General features: G+C 41.8%; 2 protein-coding genes across 2 annotated transcripts in view; one reads left to right on the top strand and one right to left on the bottom strand.

Annotated features, from left to right (window-relative positions):
• The window catches only part of tex14 (testis expressed 14, intercellular bridge forming factor), a 32,719-nt gene extending 26,585 nt beyond the window's left edge, over positions 1 to 6,134 (top strand). The window contains exons 18-22 of the mRNA XM_088088475.1: positions 107 to 545; positions 1,649 to 1,765; positions 2,880 to 2,985; positions 3,141 to 3,230; positions 3,418 to 6,134. Coding sequence (XP_087944601.1) covers positions 107 to 545; positions 1,649 to 1,765; positions 2,880 to 2,985; positions 3,141 to 3,230; positions 3,418 to 3,496 — 831 coding nt within the window. The 3' untranslated portion in view covers positions 3,497 to 6,134. The remainder of the gene's footprint in view (positions 1 to 106; positions 546 to 1,648; positions 1,766 to 2,879; positions 2,986 to 3,140; positions 3,231 to 3,417) is intronic.
• On the bottom strand, positions 5,934 to 21,257 carry ska2 (spindle and kinetochore associated complex subunit 2). Its single transcript, XM_042499615.2, has 7 exons — positions 21,124 to 21,257; positions 16,861 to 16,953; positions 16,037 to 16,213; positions 14,521 to 14,595; positions 12,618 to 12,660; positions 9,330 to 9,456; positions 5,934 to 7,275 (listed from the first exon to the last, which is right to left on the bottom strand). Exons 1-7 carry the CDS (start codon positions 21,154 to 21,156, stop codon positions 7,149 to 7,151), a joined length of 675 nt encoding a protein of 224 aa, XP_042355549.1. The 5' UTR covers positions 21,157 to 21,257; the 3' UTR covers positions 5,934 to 7,148.
• Between the last annotated feature and the right edge of the window lie 1,591 nt (positions 21,258 to 22,848).

Here is a 22,848-nt window from a genome sequence, read left to right as displayed (position 1 = left end):
TCTCCTTCACATTTGTATGTCTGTTTTCAGTTGGTCCAAGAGGAACATAAATGACACCCAGGTGCAAAGCTGACCAAAATGTGCTGTCACCTTTCCATTTTTTCAGCCTCCACCATTCATGCTGGACTCTGCCAGCAGTCCCCAGAGCTTCCTCACAGCCAACCAAGAGACAGGGCTGTCCACACACACTGTGTCTCTCAGCTCCGCTGTCCACAGCTGCTACGACACTGTGGAGGGAGAGCACAAAGCAGAGGAGGAAGAGGAAGGCAAGGGAGCAGGAGCCTCTGAACAGGAGCAGAGTGAAGAGAGGCAGGAGGAGACGGACAGAACCAGTCAAAGTCAGCTGAAGGTTCATGAGGAGGAAGAGGAGAAGGACAGGGCAGAGGAGGAGCTGAAGGAAAGGGACAGACTATTACACATGATCAAAGAGTACACTAAAGAAGAAGAAAACATGGAAGAGGAGGAAGAAGAGGAGGAGGAGGGAGGAAAGGATGTTGAAGAAGGCAGTGAGGAAGTTAAGCATGGCTGGTGTGAGCCACAGAGAGGTGAGAACCAACGGACTGTTGAGTCCACCTGCGGCTCTATGCAGGAGGACTGTACCACCTCAGAGTGCTCTGCAGCACTGCTCATTTCACACACAGCATCAGCTGATACTGATGCACAGTTCTGTGACAGTGGGGCCGCAGGCATTGTGTTTTCTGTCTGTCTGTCTGTCTGGCTTATTCTCATGAACGCAATATCTCAAGACATTTTTTCAATTTTAGTGAGTTTCTCTTTGTTTTTCAAATTGAGCACAAACGTACACTGTGACTCAGGAATGAACTCATCAGATTGTGGTGGTCATAGGTCAAAGGTCAAGCTGTGACCTAGCATTCGTCCAGTTCTTGAAAACACATTATTTCAGGAATAGCTTGAGGGAAATTCTTCAAATTTGGCACAAACTTTGAAGTGGACTCAGTGATAAGCTGTTTAGAATTTGGTGGTCAAAGGTCAAGGTCACTGTGACCTTGCATCAGTCTTATTCTCATGAACACAATATCTGAATATGATCTTGAGGGAGGTTTTTTTTGCACAAAAGTCAACTTGGACTCAAGAATGAAAGAATGAAAGAATGAACTAATTAAAATCTAGTCGAAGATCAAAGGACAAGATCTAGGTGACCTTATTAAACATGTTTTTGTTTATAACTCAAGAACACTCAAATTTCACACAATTGTCTCATCGGATAAAATGAGGACGTTCTGAGATTTTATATTCCAAAGGTCAACATTGACATCATAGTGTTCTGCAAAAACACTTTTCTGGTCATTACTCAACGCCAGGAGCAGAAGGAGAGACATTTGGTCAGAAACTGAAGTGGTGACACTGATCTGTAAACTGTGCTGATTGTAGAGATCTTCTGTGCTACTGGGGCAGATGTGTGTGAGGCATCCATGCTTTTGCAAACATGGATGTAAGTGCAACTGGACTGATGGGTGGAGGCATACACACCGTATTTCTAGTTTAATTCTGACATTTATTATCAATTTAAATGCGAACGGTAGAAAAAAGTTGAACTAAACCATCAAATATCTACTGAAAAACATTCTTAGTAAGTATATCAGTGGATAGATGCTTTGAGTTTTATGTATTTGACTTTGTTTTACAGATGAGGGGTCACAGGTGAATGAAGAGGAGGATGAAGGATATATTGACGACAGGAGGAAGAAAATAACCAGACTATGTGGCAGCGGTGAAGAAATGGGAGATGCCTTGTTTAAGATCAGTAAGTGAAGACATGATAATGTAACAGATACTCACCTGTGTGGCCCGTAGTTTCATTTTAAAAAGTACTGTAGTGTCTGCATTATTGGGTCGGAAGCACTGGCTCTGGTATGGGGGGACGAGACAAAACTAGCCTTTCTGTCCGCCCACTTTCTGTGCACAGTAAGACACCATGGGCTGCATGTAGTGAACCGGCGTGGCCACATCACAGGTGCGCCCTGCCAAGTGTGTCAGTAGCTGTGACAGTCCTGGCTTGTCACTATCACTACTTTCAGCTGCTTTATTCCCAGAGCTCTCCCCGTCACGACGCACTGGCAGGCTGGGAGGCCTGCAGAGTTCTCCTCAAAGGAAACTGATTATTGTCTCAGAGAAAAATTATGATACAGTATTGTATTTTTCCCCTTTGAAACCTGAGCAAATTGGGTTTATTTCTTTCAAATACATGGAAAGAAGGCAACTTAACAATTTACCCAAATTAGGAAGATGGGAGTAAAAAGTTACCAAGAAAACAAAACAAACAAAAAACAGTAAATGGTGGGAAAAAAAAAAATTAAAAAAAAAATATATATATATATATATATATATATATATATATATATATATGTTTTTTTTTCTGTAACCTAACTTAGAATATATAAATACAATAATTAGAAATATATTTTTCTGGACATTTTCCCCTAGTTTTTTGATAATTTCCTAATATTTCTCTCTCTTCTTTAGTTAATGTTCAAGTCATTTTCTTTTCACCTTATAATAATTTCCCACAATTTTATGCCAATTTGCTGATTGCCCTTTGTAAAACATATCAAACCAATTTGCTCAGAGTTAAACAATGTTTAATGCTTGTGAAAGGGGTCTAGATTCAGCACAAGAAAAATGATGTTGATCCAGGTTTACTCACATCCTTTCCTGTTTTGTCTTCTTTTTATTTATTTATTTTTCAATCATTTCCAGGTCAATTTCGTGTAATTTTCACTAAATTGTCTGGCTGATTTTTTGGTAATTTTTGATTTTGTTGGTGCTAATTGACTTCTTCTCATCTTTCTCAGAGAAACTGAGCTTCAAAGGGTTAATGAAAATAATTGTGAATGTCATGGGCTGATGTGTCTGCTCAGGTGGGCTCAATGCTGACCTGGTGGCTGCACATCCAGAGGACAGTGAAGAGCTCAGGATGTCTCCGGGGTCACGGCTCAGTCCCAGCTTATTGGAGGACACAGTCAGGTGGGGGACAGCAGCTCCACACAGCACACAGTCCCATTCGTCTGTTTGACCTGACCCACCCCAAAATCCAGGATTATTCAGACTTATTGTGGCCTGTAGCTGAGTCATAGTAATGCACCTGCTGTCTGTGTGTGTGTGTGTCCTTTCTTTGTCAGAGCCCACTCCACACTGGATGATGTGCTGCAGGGCTTTGTAATGGAGGGCTGCAGGCAGAGCCCAGGAGCCAGTAAAGGGGCCCCCACACTGTGAGTATCAGGCACAGACAGGCAAGACTTCAGTGCTGCTTGGACATTCACATTTGCCTCATACACACACTACTGAGGTTATCGGTGGCACTGGGGCCATCTCACTGTCTGTCCAACACTTTTGTCCACTGCAAAGTCCATAAAACTATCCAAAGATATATATGAACAGAGTGCCTCCCATGTATAGGTGTCTGCAGTTGGAGGAGCAAACTGATGATGATGAAGGACACCCAGCAGGTGACCATGCACACAGCTGGCTCCAGTGATCACTCGCTGTCTCAACTGGTAACCTTCACAAAGACTCACACATACAGCACAAGGTGCTTGTGAACACCCAGGGCCAGATGCACACAGCTCTGTGCAGCTTCATAACTAAAACTGTTTGTACACGTAAAGAAAAATATGCATGCATTGTTTTCATCAGGTTTACAAAGCTGTGCATTGTTCTGTTTTCAAATCTCACTCAGTGTGGAACTAGCGCAGGACCACCAGCCTCGCTTCCACTCCCACATAAATAGATGCAGAAACGGTCCTCAACAACTGTTTGCATATTGACAGTTGTGCATGTTGCACCACTGACTGGACCTGTCAGTGAAAACAGCAAAGGAAGGGGTCAGTGGAGCTGCACTTGTACAGCACACTTTGTAATGAAATGTGCTCTATTCTTAAATCTGCCTTTAAATTGAGATCTAACAGACCACTGTGTAGACTGCCATTAATAACACAATTGGTGAAAGTGACAAACAAGCTAAAAACAGCGTTAGCTAGTCTATAATCAGCCTCCTCATCCTCACATCCCCTGCAGCTGCTGTCTCATCCACAGCAGTTTGTGTGCTGTTGTGAGGTCGGCCTGAGGGAACACATTCTTATTGCAGTCTTCCTGTACATATACTGCCATCAGTAACATACACTTGATTGGCTCCAGTGATTATAGATGCAGCATTTTGGTCACAGTAATTAACTTCTTTTCCACTCTGCCTCTTTAGCAGAAAGTCTGGCAGCACTTTTATGTGACATATTCAGAGAAGTTTCTTCATCCAGCTGAAGCCAAAAATACTCACTTATATTTGTAAATCTTTTTCATATTACTACATCCTCTTATTTTGTAAGATTATAATGCTGTTTTTAAATTTCACTCCAATTACTTTTAACTGTTCCATTAAAATCAAGGCAGGTAATTGTTATCACTGTTTCATCTCATATCATATGAAGAAGTTCATAGAGGTTCTGATGATGTCACTCATAATAAACAGCCCTGCCTCCTACAGTTGAACACGCTGCTGGCTGGAGGGGAAAACCCAGAGGTAACTCAACTAGTTGATAAGCAGCTTCATGACAGCAGCTATCCAGACAGCCAGTGTTGAGTTAGTGAAGCCAGATAACAGAGTGATGCACTGGGAATGTTGAAGTGGCTTCATAGTGCAGGTCTCTGGAGGAAGTATAACTTCACAGACAGCCATGTTCTACAGCAGCTGTCATTACACACAGTCAGTATTTATAACGCCTCAAATCAATGAAAGGGATAGTTTGGGTTTTTTGAAATGGGTTTGTTTTGGGGTTCTTATCCAATATAGCGTACACATAAACAGATAGCAACTAAATATATTCTAGCCACCTAAAAACAATCAATATCTCTTTAAGCGTAAGCTGTATTGAGAATATTTTCACTGCTTTACCTGAATGTCAGACAGTGATTTTAAACTGACAAATAAAAATGTTACATCACTCACTTCAAACCAGACTCCAATGAGAAAAACAGTCATGTAATATCCCGGAACACAGGAGCTGCTGGTGTACCACCACCTGCATTAGTTAGTTTGTGTTATTGTGTGATTTTTACACAATTAAAAGGGTTAGTCCAGATTCACCAAATACACAGAATAACACTAAATGACTGAAGTAGCAGCAAAGCCGCAGCTGCTGTTTTCAGCGAGCTAAAATGACTGTTTTCCTCAGTGGAGTCTGGGGCTTTGAGAGCACAGATGGGAACTGAGTCTGTTAACAGCTTCCCTGTAGGAACAGGCTGTCTGACAGAAAGGGTAAGCTGTGAAACTACTCTGCAGACAGTGTGGACTCAAAGTGTATGAACATTGACTTTTTTTAGGTGGCTAATATACTTTTTGCTGCTGATCTCTCCACAGCAGTACATAGCTTAGCTTCTGTGTCAGACTCCAGGCTGCTTCCTCAAACTGAGAGTGTGCTGACTGACAGGTACTACGTGTCTTTTACTGTGTGTGGATAAGTACATACAACCCCACTTCAAAAAATCTGAACTATCCCTTTAATCACATGTCAGCTTGAATTCCTACTGAGCAAACCAATCACAGCTCATAGTCTGAGAGAAATTTCATCCCCTGAGCCTCTTCTGTGTGTGTGTGTGTGTGTGTGTGTGTGTGTGTGTGTTTTTGGCTACAGGCGGAGCATGGAGGAGACAGAGCAGACTCTCCATGAGACAAACAACTAATTACAGGGACATGTTCTTTTCTCTGGTTGGTTTTGTTTGGTTTTGTTAGCAATGTGTCGCGTGTTAGTAGTGCACTGTTGCTGCTTTGATGTTGGTTTCAGAACGTTTTATGGCTTCATGAATATGACTTTTAAAATCGTATAAAAAGAATGTATTCTAATGTGTTGAGACATGCTTTAGGTGGACATACATCCTGTGCTGTGTAGCAGGTTGACACAAGTCCCACTGAGCCCTCAGAACAATGTACAAGGGATTTTATTTCACATTGTGCTGTTGAAGGAAATAAAAATATACAAAAGACACCATCTGACCCCCCCCCCCATCATCTTAGACATTTTCTTCTGACATTAAATGTTCAGGCTTTTATTGTCACTGATTGGTCCCTAGATGTGATGGTGAATATATGACTGTTAGAAACTGTTAGCCAAAGCCTGTTGTGTCATCAATACTGAGCTCCATCTTTATGACAGAAGCTCTGACAGTCAGCCTGTCAGCATATCAGCATCACTCATGCAGATATATGAAGACATTTATCAAGAACGACAAGAGCAGACGTCCATGCATTCATCACAAGAGTGATGTGACTGTTCTACCATTGTGTGTTATCAGCTGTAGGAGAAATTCTGATAGCACTTAAGCCTCATTTCCACGGCACAAAAACCTCTTAACATCTGAAGTTTCAATGCAATGGGAAACTGTACAATCTGCATTCACATCTGGGACAAATGACTGCAGTAGACACAGGTTTTTGTTGCCTCTGGCTTCAGTCACTATTGATGGAAACAAAAGACTCGGATGAATGAGCTAATTTTAGCCTGCTTACTGGTGAGATGCAATAATGCACCATCACAAAATACTGTCCGGTTTTGCCAAAGCAGCTCAAACATTGATCCAAATTAGTCTGCGCTGAGCTGAAAAAAAAAAATAACCTAAATAAGTAAGAGATCTATAGAGAAGGGACCACCTTAAAACTTTCACACACATCATGTTTGTGCTGCTGTCAACTATTTAGCTGTTCTTCAGTCTGTCTGTGACATAGAACGTGACATACCAAAACAACCAACACACACACACAAAAGGCACACTCGCCTGCTGTAGAGCCAGGTACACAGCTCTGCTCTACTGGCAATGGAAAGCAGTCTATAGCCTTTTGTAGTGGGTTTACCTGTGTTTCAAACACCAGCGTGCATGTGCTAACTTTTGTGGGAAATGGGTATCGGGCCAATAGCTGTGTTTCAGTTCATGTTGTTTTATTCCTCGGGAAATATCGGGTCAGAGAATATACTGCAACAGCTTTTGGACCAGGTTCATCTGGTCTTGTTGAACCCCCCAAAGCCACTGCAGTCTGATCCTTCAGTATATCAGCCTCTGTCCTCCTGGTAGAGAGGGAGGAGCAGTGACAGCACCTTCCCACTCCCACTCCCACTCCCACTGTCTCTGTGTAACACTTCTCCTCACATGGCAAGACGAATGTGTCCTTTCCTGTCCACCTCCACTAAAGACAGGTGCTGCAGAACCTTCAGCTTTGAGTCGCTCACCTTCATCTTCAACTGCTTCATCTTCTGCACGCTGAGAGGGCCGCTGCAGAGGAGCAGAGGACGGACACACACACACACACACACACACACACACACACACACACACACACACACACATGCACATGCACATGCACAAAGGCACTTTAAGAGCTCAGCATCTCAATAAAAATACTCTAATGTTAAGTGCCAGTCCATTAAGCCATCTTTTCTTATTATCATACACTCAGGGGCCACTTTCTTAGGTACACCTGCAAAATCTAAAGCTCATCCATAAAGTGTACTTTCATAATAAAGAGGCATTAGTTTAACTCTACATTTTTAATTAAGCATGTAGGGTGCAGTGGTGTTAACTGGACCTTCCTAACTTGCTTCTGATGTTTTGCACACTACAATTAAAACCATGAGGGGGAAGCATATTAGAAACACATTTCAATATTGTGCAACACAACAACAAATTACAACCTCAGACATAAACATACAGTTGAGTTAAGTTTGAACAAAAAAATTAACAATTACAACCTTTGTTAAGGTAGATTTTGTGGTGCAGCTGTTACACTCTACTGCATTTTATACATAGGCATACCCGATAAAGTGGCCAAGGAGTGTATAATCTATTATTCTACATTATGTTCTGCTAATAATCCTGATTAGATTTTATAGAGAACTGTTGTATCAAAACATCATTGTAAAAAATAAACAGGGTTTCCTCACATTTTATCCAATCAATTTTCAGACATTTGCAATTTTTTTCCATAATATTTTACCCAGCTTCCATGACTTTAAGTTGTTTAAATGAATGGGCCTATAGAGAGAAACAGCCCTACATTATGAAACATGAATCTCCCAGGCTTTTAAAACTGCTGCTGCTTGTTAACTTATAACTGCTTGTATTTGCAGACTGGACTCACATGTTTGGCGTTTGCAGCCAGCTGGTGGCTGGAATGTCTGAGACCAGAATGGTACATACGGGTACTTGATAATTGTTTTGTGGCCGTTTTAGTCAAAAAACAAAAAAAGTGGTTGTCAGAAACCTTATTCCATTATTATTATTACATTTCACTTGTTTAACCGGCTCACAAGAAATTTAAAAATACCTAACTGACAGGTTTCGGCACAGAGCCTTCGCCAGATTTTTTAAAACTTATTTTTCAAGCATTTTCCTGTTTCCCTCAGCACACCTCTTACCCCCTAAGGGAGTTGTGGTCTCTGAGATATTGCAATGCCTGATCTGCTGGTGCTCTTGAATATTTAATGAATTTTGTTATTTGAAATCTTAACTTTTTCATTAAAAAATAAAAATACTCCAAATCAGCTCCCCAGTTTGTAAATTTCCTCCTGGAACTGAAAACAAACCTTAAGTCATTCACCTTAATTAATAACATTAAAAATGGCGAGCTTTTAGAAAAAAAAGCCTCCTACCCACATCCTCTCACTGAATGTACTGTGTATTTCTATGTTTGTACACCTGTTTATTTTACTTGTTATATATTTTGTTTTGCTTGGTTTCTTGCTTTTATCTATTTATTTACCTTTTTAATTTCTCATCTGTTTATCTGTCTATCACTTCTGTCATTTGTATACTGCTTTTATACTTTAATCTTTCAAACATGTTTGCTTTTTAAATTGAAATAAAACTGATCCTGGTGATATGTTATTGGTCACTCAGTGCAGAACTTGCTTTAAATTAACAAAACAAGGAGCACATTTTACGTAACATTAAACATGTTTTGCGATTTTTATATACATTTCTAAAACGACACATATTCAAAACTTTCCCAAAACATTCTGTTACTTCCAAACCATTCCCAGGTCTACAAAACAGTTTTTCTAATTTTAGAACTTTTCCAGGAATTTCAGGACTGTGAGAACCCTGAAAAATGTGGAGAATGCACATGTATGACATATTAAAATTCGCCTGACTGTGCATAAATAATGCGCTGTACTATAATTGTTGTTTGTAAATCTTTAAATTTGGGTTCATGTCCATGTTGACTGCGGTCACATGTCACTTCAGCTTCAGTCTTTGAGAGGAAACGTGTATGTTTGTATCAGTCCCCTCTGTCAGCGTGTTGCCGTGACAGTGGCGTTCTCTCTGACCTGTCTTTGCTGATGTGCTGCTGCAGCTGCTGGTAGAACAAGTTGAGGTCGGCCAGCTTCACGTTAGTGCGTACGCTGAGAGGAACCGCCTCCAGCGTGGCTTCACTCAGCTGCTCATACTCACAGCCTGCGGACACAGACAGACAGTTAAAACACAGCACCTCATTCTGACTCTGAAGTGTTTCTGCCTGGAGTTTCCAATGATGCCTCTAGAGGGTGACAAAGGTATGAGCCTGTGGGCAAAGCACATCAGCTAACAGCAAGATTCAACCAGCAGAGGGCAGTCTCTATCCACATCTATAACACAGGAAGTACAATTCACATGCTTTCCTCTCAAAGGCCATCATCTGGACCATGTGCCACTGAGCAGCTCTCATAGGAATGAATGAGGTCCCGCCCCCACGGCTGTATCCACATATACATTATATTACCAAAAGTATTCGCTCACCCATTCAAATGATCAGAATCAGGTGTCCTAATCACTTGGCCTGGCCACAGGTGTATAAAATCAAGCACTCAGGCATGCAGACTGTGAAACAAGACATTTGTGAAAGAATGGGCCACTCTCAGGAGCTCAGTGAATTCCAGCGTGGAACTGTCATAGGATGCCACCTGTGCAACAAATCCAGTCGTGAAATTTCCTCGCTCCTAAATATTCCACAGTCAACTGTCAGCTCTATTATAACAAAATGGAAGCATTTGGGAACAACAGCAACTCAGCCACGAAGTGGTAGGCCACGTAAAGTGACGGAGAGGGGTCAGCGGATGCTGAAGCGCATAGTGCAAAGAGGTCGCCGACTTTCTGCACATTCAATTGCTACAGAGCTACAAACTTCATGTGACCTTCAGATTAGCCCAAGTACAGTACGCAGAGAGCTTCATGGAATGGGTTTCCATGGCCGAGCAGCTGCAGCCAAGCCACACATCACCAAGTGCAATGCAAAGCGTCGGATGCAATGGTGTAAAGCACGCCGCCACTGGCCTCTAGAGCAGTGGAGACGCGTTCTCTGGAGTGATGAATCACGCTTTTCCATCTGGCAATCTGATGGACGAGTCTGGGTTTGGAGGTTGCCAGGAGAATGGTACATTTCAGACTGCATTGTGCCGACTGTGAAATTTGGTGGAGGAGGAATTATGGTGTGGGGTTGTTTTTCAGGAGCTGGGCTTGGCCCCTTAGTTCCAGTGAAAGGAACTTTGAATGCTTCAGGATACCAAAACATTTTGGACAATTCCATGCTCCCAACCTTGTGGGAACAGTTTGGAGCGGGCCCCTTCCTCTTTCAACATGACTGTGCACCAGTGCACAAAGCAAGGTCCATCCATAAAGACATGGATGACAGAGTCTGGTGTGGATGAACTTGACTGGCCTGCACAGAGTCCTGACCTGAACCCGATAGAACACCTTTGGGATGAATTAGAGCAGAGACTGAGAGCCAGGCCTTCTCGACCAACATCAGTGTGTGACCTCACCAATGCGCTTTTGGAAGAATGGTCAAAAATTCCTATAAACACTCTCCTCAACCTTGTGGACAGTCTTCCCAGAAGAGTTGAAGCTGTAATAGCTGCAAAAGGTGGACCGACATCATATTGAACTCTATGGGTTAGGAATGGGATGGCACTTCAGTTCATAGTATGAGTAAAGGCAGGTGAGCGAATACTTTTGGTAATATAGTGTATAATAGATCCATGGGATCTAGCAGCAACACTCAATACTCAGATACATTGTTTTTTATAGCAGAAAACAGTAGTTTGGGGGTTCAGTTCCTCTTTAAGTTACATTATGGAACTAAATGTGTATGAGTAATATGTTGCACTGCTAATGAGTAATATATTGCACTGTATTCCCTTTTTGTACTGTCTGTTGTGATATGTAGTGTTTGTTGTATGTTTTTGTTGTCTAGTTAAATGATGTTTGTATTTATGAATTTAAGTGAGACTCAGCTGTCAATCACTGCTTGTAAACTGCCGTCAAACTAGGCAGCACAGATCAAACATGAATCCACAATCTGTGTGTGCTACCTGTTTCTCTCTCCTCAGACGGTGTCAGAAACATGTTACTGCACTGTTAAGCTGTAAAATGACAGTTGGGCCGGTTGGTGCTTCAGTTGGCTGTTTGTAACATGGCGGCCAGCTCACAAACTTGCTCATTTTACAGTTAAACAATACACTTAAATATGTTTGAATCAAATGACACTTGGTTCAAACATTTGATAAATAGGCAACACAGTGACAGAATTCTGATTCATATTTGATCAGCGCTGCCTAGTTTGACAGTGTGACTGCAGATCATGAGCAGTGGGGGTGTTCCACTTCAGTGTGCCGGTGCACCGCTCTACATGTAATGAACAGGGCCAGAAAGCTGTTTCAATGGAGTGAAGTCTGTCAGCCAGCTGCAGCAACCACGTAACTGTCAGCTGAAAAACAAACAACAATGTCTGCCTACAGGACAAGGGCCACAGTAGCTTTACTTGTTGATAAATAGCAGCGTACATGGGCAGTGATGTTCACATTATGGTTATATTTAAGTTTCTCCCTTTATTTGTTTGTGTTTGTATTGTACATGTGGGCATGGTGACATAAACAACAACTTCACTGCTCAAATTTAGAGGCAAATTTAATATCTGCTGCTTCTGTCAATTCGTGTGCAGACTCGTGTGGGATTCCACAGCCTTGATTCCCATCAAGCCAAGTTTGGAAAAACCTTTTGCATAAAATCCACAGAGTAACTTTTCACTGAATTTGCACTGCTCCTATCGCTCAGTGACAGCTGGCAAGCAGACAGTGGATCCTCTGCTCTGAGCATCCTGGCCAGATACTAAATACGATTCATTGCTGGTTCCACTGTTCCACTGATCTGTGTGACGTTTATGTGAGAGGCATTCTGTGAATTGTTTTCTTAACACTTATTTTAAAATTTTAACATGTAACGTCAGAAAAAGACGATTAATAAAATCCTACTTTCACTGTCTTAGCATGTTTGAGACTTTTAGAAAAAACTCGTTAAAAGCATTTTGACACCAATTGAGGCCTTATTTTTAGATATTTGGTTTTTTTTTTTACTTTTTAAGTAGCTGCAGAAACGCTGTAATTAGTGCTAAACACTAAGTCCAGCTGAGGCTGATGGGAATGTCATGAGTTCTGCAAGTATTTGGTTATAAACCAAATTGGACACATTCACATGTTGAGTTATTATAATTGATAATGCAGACAGACAAAGAGAGACAGACAGAGGGACCGTTTCCATCTCTGCAGTACTCAGAGTGGAAGGCTTGGAGTTAACAGACTCACTGATTGGCTGCTGGTGGTCAGATGCTGCTGCAGCAGGAGGCCCCTGAAAGAAAAGCCCAGTAAAGATCATGAGTGGGTAAGCCGACTGTGGCCGCTCACACCACACACTCCTGTGACCTCAGCTGATTCACTCTTACACAGATCATCATGTTTTACATGTTTGGACATCATCAGTGATCAGAACATTCACAGATTAATGTGTCATATTTTGTTGTGGAGCAGCAGGATCAGGTCCTGTAGAGATCGCATTCATCTTGATCCACATGATACACAAAAATGTTGACTGATGCAGTCAACATTTACATTATGTTATTAAAGGCTCAATCATAGAATTTTGTAGAACAAATCCAACATAACAATTAATATTCAAATGCCATTTCTATAACGGTACATTTCAAAATAAAGCTGGTATTCAAATAACAGCTGTGTGTCAAATAATAACTGGGAGCATAACCAGCTCAAATGAATCAAGTCTGTGTAAACATACATAAAACAACACATGTAGAGATGTCCTCCTCACATTTTTCTGCCCCTGATCCCGATCAGTTATTTCATATCTAATATCTGACCATACTGCGTCCTAATCCAATACTTCTATTTTCCTAGATAAGACTGCTGCACAGAGCACAATTTAAGAAGGCTTTTTTAAATACTTTTTTTAAAAAAGTGATGGCTTGTTAAGCTGTTCCTTGATGGTTTTTTTTTTAAAATATATTAGCCTATTATTATTTATTTATTTTACCCAAAAAAAAGCAGAAAATTACAAACCCTCCCTTTATACCTACTGGCATTGTCTCTAGCCCTTTAAGAGTCCACATGGACTGTATAGCTCTTTTCTAATCTTCCAACAACTCAAAGCACTTTCACACTACATGTCACATTCACCCATTCACACACACATTCACACACTGGTGGCTGAGCCTACCATCCACTCAGTAACCATTCACACACATTCAGCTCAGATGGCCGAGGAGCAATTTGGGTTTCATTATCTTGCCAAAACGTACATGGACATGTTGGCTGGAGGAATCAGGGATCAAACCACTTTCAATTAGAGGATGACCCACTCTACCTCTGATCCATGGGCACCCCAGTGTTTGTTGCTCCTGCAGCCAGTGTCACCTGAATGAGCTGTCGTGTGTTGAGTGTTTATTTTCGTTGTCTTTTACACAGATTGCACTCCATTAATGAAAAAGCCAACTCGGCATTTTGACCGCAGGGCTTTAGACTGCAGCTAAACCAATGCACATAACTTTGGTAAATTTAGTTAAAGAAACAATCTCATACAGCGTTTTTGTTTTTTGAATGGTGTGTGGTGTTTTGTGGTGGGTGGGGCTCAGCCGCTGCTCTTACACTCTATGTTTACACTCTATGTTGCACTCTATGTTGCTTTGCATTAAATTAAAAAACACATGTGCGACAGCTGAGATAAAACAAAGGATGGATCGCGAACAATAAACCAACATGGCTTATGAATTAACAAAGCATATTTCACCCAAAAAATGTGAGGACGACAAAAATAAACTGAAATAAAAATCAGGTAACTCAGATACAAGCTGCACTGAAGCAACAAACCAAGACAGGCCAAAAAGATTAAAGGGAGGTTTTGTCATTTTGTACTTCATTTTGTGAAATAAATAAATAAATAATAAGGAAATGGCTAATGCATTGCAGGGCTATTCATTTCTTCATATTGTCACACAGGCTATACACTGGACTGATTTTAATCACTTTGAAGAAGCCTTCTTAAAGTGTGCTCTGTGCAGCTTTGGACTATCTGCAGATACTCAATATTAAATGACTCCAATCGGATCGGGGCAAAAAAAGAAGTTTAGTTGTGAGGCAGCCAAGGAAGAGGCCACTCAACAAACAGAAAGGATTCTGGGAGCTGACTGCATCTCACCTCTGTGGTGGTGTCACTGGCAGCTGAACCCAGGAGCTCGGCTGACTCCTGCTCTGACTCCGTCGGTGGCTCAACCTGCAGCATGTTAACAGAGACAGCAGAATGAAATATGGTGCAATGTTTGACACTTTTTTTCGCAAATGTATCTGCTGTTGAATTCTTTTTTATCAAACGTCAGTCTGCTATCATTTGTGAATTGTGTGAGCAGTGCTCTTGAATGGCTTGTGTAAAAAAGGTTATCACAAAGAGGAGCAGTGGGAACAGCAATATGAACAAAAATAATGACACAAATAAAGAAGAGTGCTTCGGAAATATGGGGTTTTGGACCCCTTGATACGGGCCGTCCGTTCCCTGTATGACCGGTGCCAGAGCTTGGTCCGCATTGCCGGCAGTAAGTCGGACTTGTTTCCAGTGAGGGTTGGACTCCGCCAGGGCTGCCCTTTGTCCCCGATTCTGTTCATAACTTTTATGGACAGAATTTCGAGGCACAGCCAGGGTGTTGAGGGGGTCCAGTTTGATGACCTCATGACTGGTTACCTGCTTTTTGCAGATGATGTGGTCCTGTTGGCTTCATCAGGCCGTGACCTCCAGCTCTCACTGGATCGGTTCACAGCCAAGTGTGAAGCGGCCAGGATGGGAATCAGCACCTCCAAATCCGAGGCCATGGTTCTTAGCTGGAAAAGGGTGGAGTGCCCCCTCCAGATCGGGGATGAGATCCTTCCCCAAGTGGAGGAGTTTAAGTACCTTGGGGTTTTATTCACGAGTGAGGGAAGGATGGAGCGAGAGATCGACAGGCGGCAGCGTCTGCAGTAATGCGGTCTCTGCACCGATCTGTCGTGGTGAAGAGGGAGCTGAGCCAAAAGGCAAAGCTCTCGATCTCCTACCCTCACCTATGGTCACGAGCTTTGGGTAGTGACCGACAGAACAAGATTGCGGGTACAAGTGGCCAAAATGAGCTTCCTCTGTAGGGGTGGCTGGGCTCTTCCTTAGAGATAGGGTGAGAAGCTCGGATATCCGGGAGGAGCTCGGAGTAGAGCCACTGCTCCTCCGTGTTGCGAAGAGCCAGATGTGGTGGCTCGGGCATCTACTTAGGATGCCTCCCAGATGCCTCCCTGGTGAGGTGTTCAAGGCACGCCCCACCGATAGGAGGCCCAGGGTAGACCCAGGATACGCTGGAGAGACTATGTCTCTCAGCTGGCCTGGGAACGCCTCGGGATCCCGCGGGAAGAGCTGGACGAAGTGGCCGGGGAGAGGGAAGTCTGGGCTTCCCTGCTTAGGCTGCTGCCCCTGCGACCCAACTACGGATAAGCGGAAGAAAATGGATAGATGGATGGATATATATATATATATATATATAGATAACTAACATGGAGGGGCAGGCTTTACAGCCTATACCACAGTCAGACACAAGGGGGCGATCCAGACTGAAAAGCTACACTTTGGGGAAACTGTCATGTGGTCCATCTTTGTATACAATCTATGATATGCAGCATGTGTGCGGTTGGTGTGTGGGTACCTCCACATCAGTGGTCTGTTGGAAGTGTTGGACCAGCTCCAGGGCACTGCTCAGGCTGTTTCTGATGGACTCCATGGATTCTTTCTGTGCAGCTGCAATCTCCTTCACCTGAGAGCATAGTGCTGTGTGTTTGGCCTTGATGGCCCTCAGGTTTTCCAGCATCACTGCAGGGTTTTCCTGCAGACACACACTCAGATATCAGCCCGAAAACACTCATGTTCAACCGTCCAGCCTCAGTTGCTTTCTGATCTCTGATTACACCGACTAACAATTACCAAGGAGAGCTCTATGAACTTTGGTTTAACTTCTTATTTTTATATACATATATAAAAATAATGAAACATAACACAACTAAAAATTACCACTTTTTCTATTTCGAAAATGTGTTACTCCTGTTTACGGCTCTTTTTGTTTAGCTTATTCTTTGGGCCCTGATTAGTTTTGGACGGATGGACAGACAACCTGGAAACATAATGCCTCCCACCTCAGCTATTGCCAGCATAGAGGCATAAAAACACAAGAATTTAAGTTTCTTTATTTGGTTGAGAAATGGAAAAACTCACCAAGTGATTTAATGTGATGTCTTAAAACATGGATGAAAAAAATGCATGTCCTCAGAATACTCTGGTTATACTGTATATCTGAGGCTCTCTGTCAGTATGTTACTCACTTTTCAGAAACAAATACTGGCCAATAAATACTAATGTATCACAGCTGAACAACAATAGCTGCTTCATGCAGATCACATCAAATAGACTGCAGATGGTGTCCAGTTGGTCCTGTCTTTAGTAATGAGAAATAGCAGCTGTTATTTCAGTTATCACCTCAGCAGGACATCCATTCTCTGCAGCGTTGTTGATGAAGTCTAGCTTCAGCCGCTTCTCGATATATTCCAGGTCTGCCTCTGACTTGAGGAACTGCAAAGACAAACAGCTTTACTATCTGGTAGGACATTGCTGTACACAAATTAACCCTGCCTCCTATATAATGCCCCAGGGATGATGATTTTCTGTAGGCCAACCTGGAAACTAATGTAATAAGGCTAACCCTGGTTCCCCCATCAAAAAGCCTGGATTTTTCCATTGGATTTCAGAATATTCCACAAAATAAGCTCTGTGGAAACAAATGTTTATGATAGTTAGACATTTTGTGCAATTTTCAGGACTTTCAAAGCCTAAATGCAATCGTCAGAGGTAAAAAGCCAATGGTGGGCTATGTTCAGTTCTTGTTAAAGGCGGGTCTGAAGGGTCTGCAATGTGGAGTGTAGACAAACTCAGAGTAGGTCAGCAGTCATCACGTAAACACATTGATCCATGCATGTGTTTTCAGTGACTCGACGTGAACACTATCAACCCATCAGACCAAACCATGGTGCATCCAACATGTCCACTGCACCTGACACAGTGTGTGTTAAAGTGAGCTGTTCTCTGCAGTTTTCAGATGCTTTGACAATACTATTGCACTGCTAGCTGTCTGATACAGTAGTGCAATGAAGTCAGAGCACCTGCCAACAGCTTGAGCTTCACAGTGTGGAAATGATTTCATTGCCTGTAACCATTTCTGGCCAATGCCCTTTTAACATTGCACTGCTTTACTACCAGGGTCACCAGCAGCACAATATAAAAGGGGCACTGGACAGACAGCGGACGAGCGCAGCCTAACGCTGGACAATGTTGTGAAGCAGTGAGTTGTGAGGGTGTCATAGACATGTGAGAGGACATCTCACTGAGTCAAACAGAAAGTGACATGTGTGGTAAAAAATAAATATATATATATCAATTCTGTATGTGAATAGAGTGTGACTGTATTTATTTCTTTATGACACATGCTAGTGACTTGGCTCTATGGATGTCCAGAGCAGACTTAGATATTTTAACAACTGCCATGAAATTTTGTACAGACATTCATGATCCCCAAAGGGATAATTCTGGCAGCCAGCAGGTCAAGGTTCTCCAGTCAAATGTTCTAATATCAACGAGATGGTTTAGATTAGGGATGTCAACATCTACACGTGTAAACGGGTACACGGATAACAAATCATAACCGTTCAGAAAAATCAATAACCGTTTACACGTCATTTTTTCCTCTCCTCCTCGTTCATTTCTCACCAATAGTATTTTTAGGGGTGATAATGTTGCCTGAAAGCTAATAGCCAGGAAAGCTAATAACATTAACTAACTATACACTTAAATGTTCCCACTAATGCAGTTATCCGCATACATAATAGATGCACAGGTGGCAATGTTACGTTGATATTAAAAAAAAAACGCAGCCACAGCCAGTGTCGTGTCACTTCAAGTTGACTCGGGGCCGCATGGACAACAAGCAACAAGCGATGAACAAGCGGAGCTTAAAAAAATATATTGTACAAAAGTGAGCAATAGTTAAAACAATGATTAAAAAAGAAGGTTAAACCTTTTCCAGCTTTCACTTGTACGTTTTCTTGTCTGTCAAAATTGATGATTTTATTTTCAACTCATTTTACTTTCTGTCATAAGTAGGTCTAAGCCTTAAATGGTGAGATGGATTGCCTACTTTTTAAGTTCTGTTCGCTGAATAAACGTTTTTGTGCGATAACTAACTACTGGAATGGCTTTGATTTAATGAGATTAGGAGGTATTTGAATGGAGACAGAACCATCTAGTGGTTATATAGCGCAACTGCGATAGAAAAAGATCATAAATCGTGTAACCGGGTACACGTCGGTTAGAAGTCCCGTTTACACGTGTAGAAAAAATTGTAAACGTTGACACCCCTAGTTTAGATGTCCAAAGCCTGGCCCTGGGGCCAACCGTGGCCCGCAAACTGATTTTAATTGGCCCTTGACTTGCCTCTTAATAAACCATATGTGGCCTGTCAGACATTATTGGTCATTCAAGCAAGTTCACTTTGCATTTTTCCGTTCACTTCACAATGGCCACACTACCACACAGCTAACAGCTATTAGGAACTACACAAGCCGAACTTGTGGGTTAACTAAACAAAGGGTTAACTTGCCAGCAGACAGTTCCTGCTAAGTAGCAGTTATGGATACAGCAAAGAAGCGTAATGTGGACAACAAGCGGCAGCCACTTTTATGCCTGATGGGAAGTTGAATTCTTTTTCACTGAAAGACAGAGAGGTTGCTTTATCTCATATGTAAGTGATTTTTGTAAATAACCTATATGATGTGAGAAGCAGCTGCCCCCCAGGTATTTTACATAATATAATCTTTACCCCCTTCAAAAAAGTCTGGACACCCTTGGTTTAGTGTCTGGCCAAAGTGACTCGTCCTCTAGTGCCAACATGAGCTTCACATTTGTGATTCTAAGTGAAAGTTAAAGTGATGGCTACAGGGCGGCCTCTAGCTCACCTGCTAGGGTGTGCACCCCATATGCTAAGGCTTTTGCAGCGGCCTGGGCTGAATTCCAGCCTGTGGCCCGTTGCCGCATGTCATTCCTCCTCTCTCTCTTCCACATTTCCTGTCATTATACAGCTGTCCAATTAATAAAGGGAAAAAAAACAAAATATAATCTTAAAAAATAAAAATAAAGAAAATAAACTGTTGGCGACTACTACTATATTTTGTACTGTTTCAAGTATTAATATGATAGTAAGTATTACAATCTGCTTACAACCTGCTTAGAAACAGTATTATGTATTTGGGAAATGGCAGGTAAAAGCTCTGGAAAAAGCAAAAAAAAAAAAAAGACCTTGATTTGAAATGAATTGGTCAAACTATTCTGGGCCGTTTTACTGTAGACTGACAACTAACTTCAGACAATTCATGATGGCTATCTGTTGTATTTAAACAGAATTTTAGACTGAGAAATCCTTCTCTGCTTTATATGAAATCATTCCAGAGGAGCAGGGCTGCAGCAGTAAACCTGTTTAATGGTATATTGGGACATGAAAATTGAAGGTTATCATACTGTGTGCATTTTTGAATGGAGGCCAGATTAAATAATGTTAAATACGTAGAGGACAGCTGCTTCATCATATTAGGGTTTTTTTTGTATTTTTTTTATCACAAACAAATGACACAAACACAACTTCCTACCCTCACTGTCTAATCTCCACTTCTTTGCTGTGGTCATGTCTGCTGCCTTAAAGCAAATGTCTGCTGATAGGTCCATTAGTTTGCTTGTTTATTGTGTGTTTATGAAAACATTATTTCTACCTGCACAGTTCCTACTTGGTGCCAGTCTACAAACTATACGATAGTACAGCAATCATGAGTTGAACGGGAAAAATGAAAAGTGCTTGCTTTATTTAACCAACTGTGTGGCAGGCCAAATATAGTATGTTTTTGAAAAACAGGAAAAACTAACGTTTGTTGGGCCACAAAGAAACCCTCTGTTTACACTCATTCAAGGTTCATTGTAACTGATAATGAAAATAATTCTGTGATACCGTGAAACTGCGATATTTTCTGAGACGTTTATCACACCGTGAAAATCACACACCCCTACAACCCTGCAGAAGAGTAGGAACATGATCGCAGAGTTAGAAAAAATACGTTTGTAATAAAAGTTATCTTTTTGGTTTAATTTTGTAAAGGTTACTATGCTACAGCCACACGGGAACATACCTGAGCCGTAGTGAAAATGACCGTCTGCCTACTGTGAGTGTGTCTGAACTGAAGCTAACTGTGCTGACTGACTGACTAACTGTTAGCTTGTTGTTATCATGCTACACTACACCAACACTTTACCAAGCGAAACAACAGCTATGTAATGTTACATGTTGAACAGTGGCCATTTTATTACCTTTGTAGAGAGTGGGAAAGCGTAACGTTACGTGTGAACTGTCCTTACGCTTCACGCAACAGTCGCTGCTCTGATAGTACCAGCTGTACAAACAGACAGGGTTCGAAACGAGCTCAACATTTCAGGACATAGACAGGCCCGCTGAATGGCGCAAAGGAGTTTGACTTGTTTATTACTACAAAGACAAACCATGAGCTTCCTGCTCTCACTGAGACAGGCATCCCACAACAACACCTCGGCGTCAGTAAATGAGTTGTTTCTGGAATCATTTATCAATGATAAAATCCATGTCAGAAACCGAATATTGCATAAAATCAAGTAGTTTAACTCTGTGCTTACCATCGCCTCAAGCTTTTCAACTGTTGTCTCCATGTTGAATAGTTGTCAGCCTGATGCGGGCTCTGTGATTGGCCAGCTGTCAGGAGTGGAGGCAGCTGATTGGTCCGCTGTGAGCAGACAGCTTCTGTGTGTGCGCCATATTGCTGCCCGTCTCTGCTTGTGGAATGGCTGCTTTTTTTTTCTTAGAAGACTTTATTCACAAAGTGTAGCTAATCATTCCATCAGAAAAAACACTGCACACACAACTGTGGAACTCTAACCTCGCTGACTACACTGCTTCTTGCATGGTCTGGTGATTTGACACAACCGTACATTTTTAGGATTTATTGTTTTTATTAATTACATTGGCACAGTTGTGATTTCAAGAAGCAATGGTGCTGCTATACAGCTGTTGGGACTTGAACTAGCTCCACCAGCCCAACATAATCCATCAGCTATAACTGCTAGTTTTTTAGTTAAAAGGGAACTATGCTCATTTTCAAAATGCATACATATTATTCCTATGGTCTAAAACATTCCGAAGATATTACTAAACATGAACAACACTCTTACAAATCCAAAAACTAGAGAGTTAAGCTCAAGCTTGTGATGTCATAGGGTATAATGTCTGGATCTGTTCCACCAACAATGAATGGTGAAAGATGTTCTACATGACAGAGATGGCGCTATAGTCCCCCCTTTATGCCACACCCTGCATTTTTTTAAAGGTATTTTTGGGGGGCATTTCTGCCTTTTTAATTGATAGGACAGCACAAGTGTGAAAGGGGGACAGAGAGAGAGAGAGAGAGAGAGAGGGCGACATGCAGCAAAGGGCCCAGGCTGTAATCGAACCAGTGGCTGCTGCAGCGAGGACACAGCCTCTATACATGGGGCACCCGCTCTATCCACTGAGCCACCTGGCGCCCCCATGCCCTTCATTTTTACACAGAACCAAACCATGGTAGCATCACTCCACTTCAGTGTGTGATTATACACTGCAGCACAGCATCCTGCTAACAAAAGAGGGCGTGATGTTTAACCCCGAGCGTCCACCTCTACGGTGACATGTAATATACGCGTCAGCAGCATTTTTGAACTAATATCAAAGACATAACATGTCAATCATAATCATTTACCTTTTCTGTTATTTGGTGGCCGATCTTGTCTCGTTTTGTCTTTGTTTACCCAGTTTTCTGACATTCATGACTGCTGTTTTTCTCTTTTGAATTAGACACCAATTCCTAAAAGCTGCTTTTCAATTTCTCACAGTGGGTTGCACGCAAAACACGTCATTAAAACATCACACCCATTGCTGCCCATGGTCACGGCTTTCCAGCTTGACATTGTACACAGATCTTGTTAAGGGGCTGTTAGTACCTCTGGTCCCAGCTCAGAAGTGTAACAACTTTGTCCCCTCTTTCCATATTTTGAACATTATATACAGAACGGTGAGGCAGCATAATGGCGTGATATTCCCACCTTGAAGAGGCAGTGTAAGCTCTGTTCCAGGACAGAGAGCACTACAATAGAAAAAAAAACTTATTTGGATATTAAAAAAAAGAAGAAAGAAAGAAAACAAACATTCTATGGGTCCACAAAACCAGGCTTCCATTCATTGTCTGAGGAGCAGCTCCACACTTGATACTTGATATATCACAAGTGTCAGACTTCCTGCTCTGGTTTCTGGCATTGAGATTGAGAAGCTCATGTTCATTAATATTAAATGAAAATGGAAATATCATACTA

Source organism: Plectropomus leopardus, chromosome 15 (genome assembly GCF_026936395.1).
Source record: "Plectropomus leopardus strain MGB_pleo_1.0 chromosome 15, ASM2693639v1, whole genome shotgun sequence".
Lineage (NCBI taxonomy): Eukaryota > Metazoa > Chordata > Actinopteri > Perciformes > Serranidae > Plectropomus > Plectropomus leopardus.
Note: the sequence above shows the minus strand (reverse complement) of the source record. Positions and strands in the feature narration are given on the sequence as shown.

Excerpts from the sequence above, each read along its gene's own strand:
- ska2 (XM_042499615.2), bottom strand. The coding sequence starts at position 21,156 with ATGGAGACAACAGTTGAAAAGCTTGAGGCGATG. Across the intron at positions 9,457-12,617 it reads TGACCACCAGCAGCCAATCA|GCTGTGAGTATGAGCAGCTG; the intron begins GTGAGTCTGTTA and ends CTGTGTCCGCAG. Across the intron at positions 7,276-9,329 it reads CAGCACATCAGCAAAGACAG|CGGCCCTCTCAGCGTGCAGA; the intron begins GTCAGAGAGAAC and ends GCTCCTCTGCAG.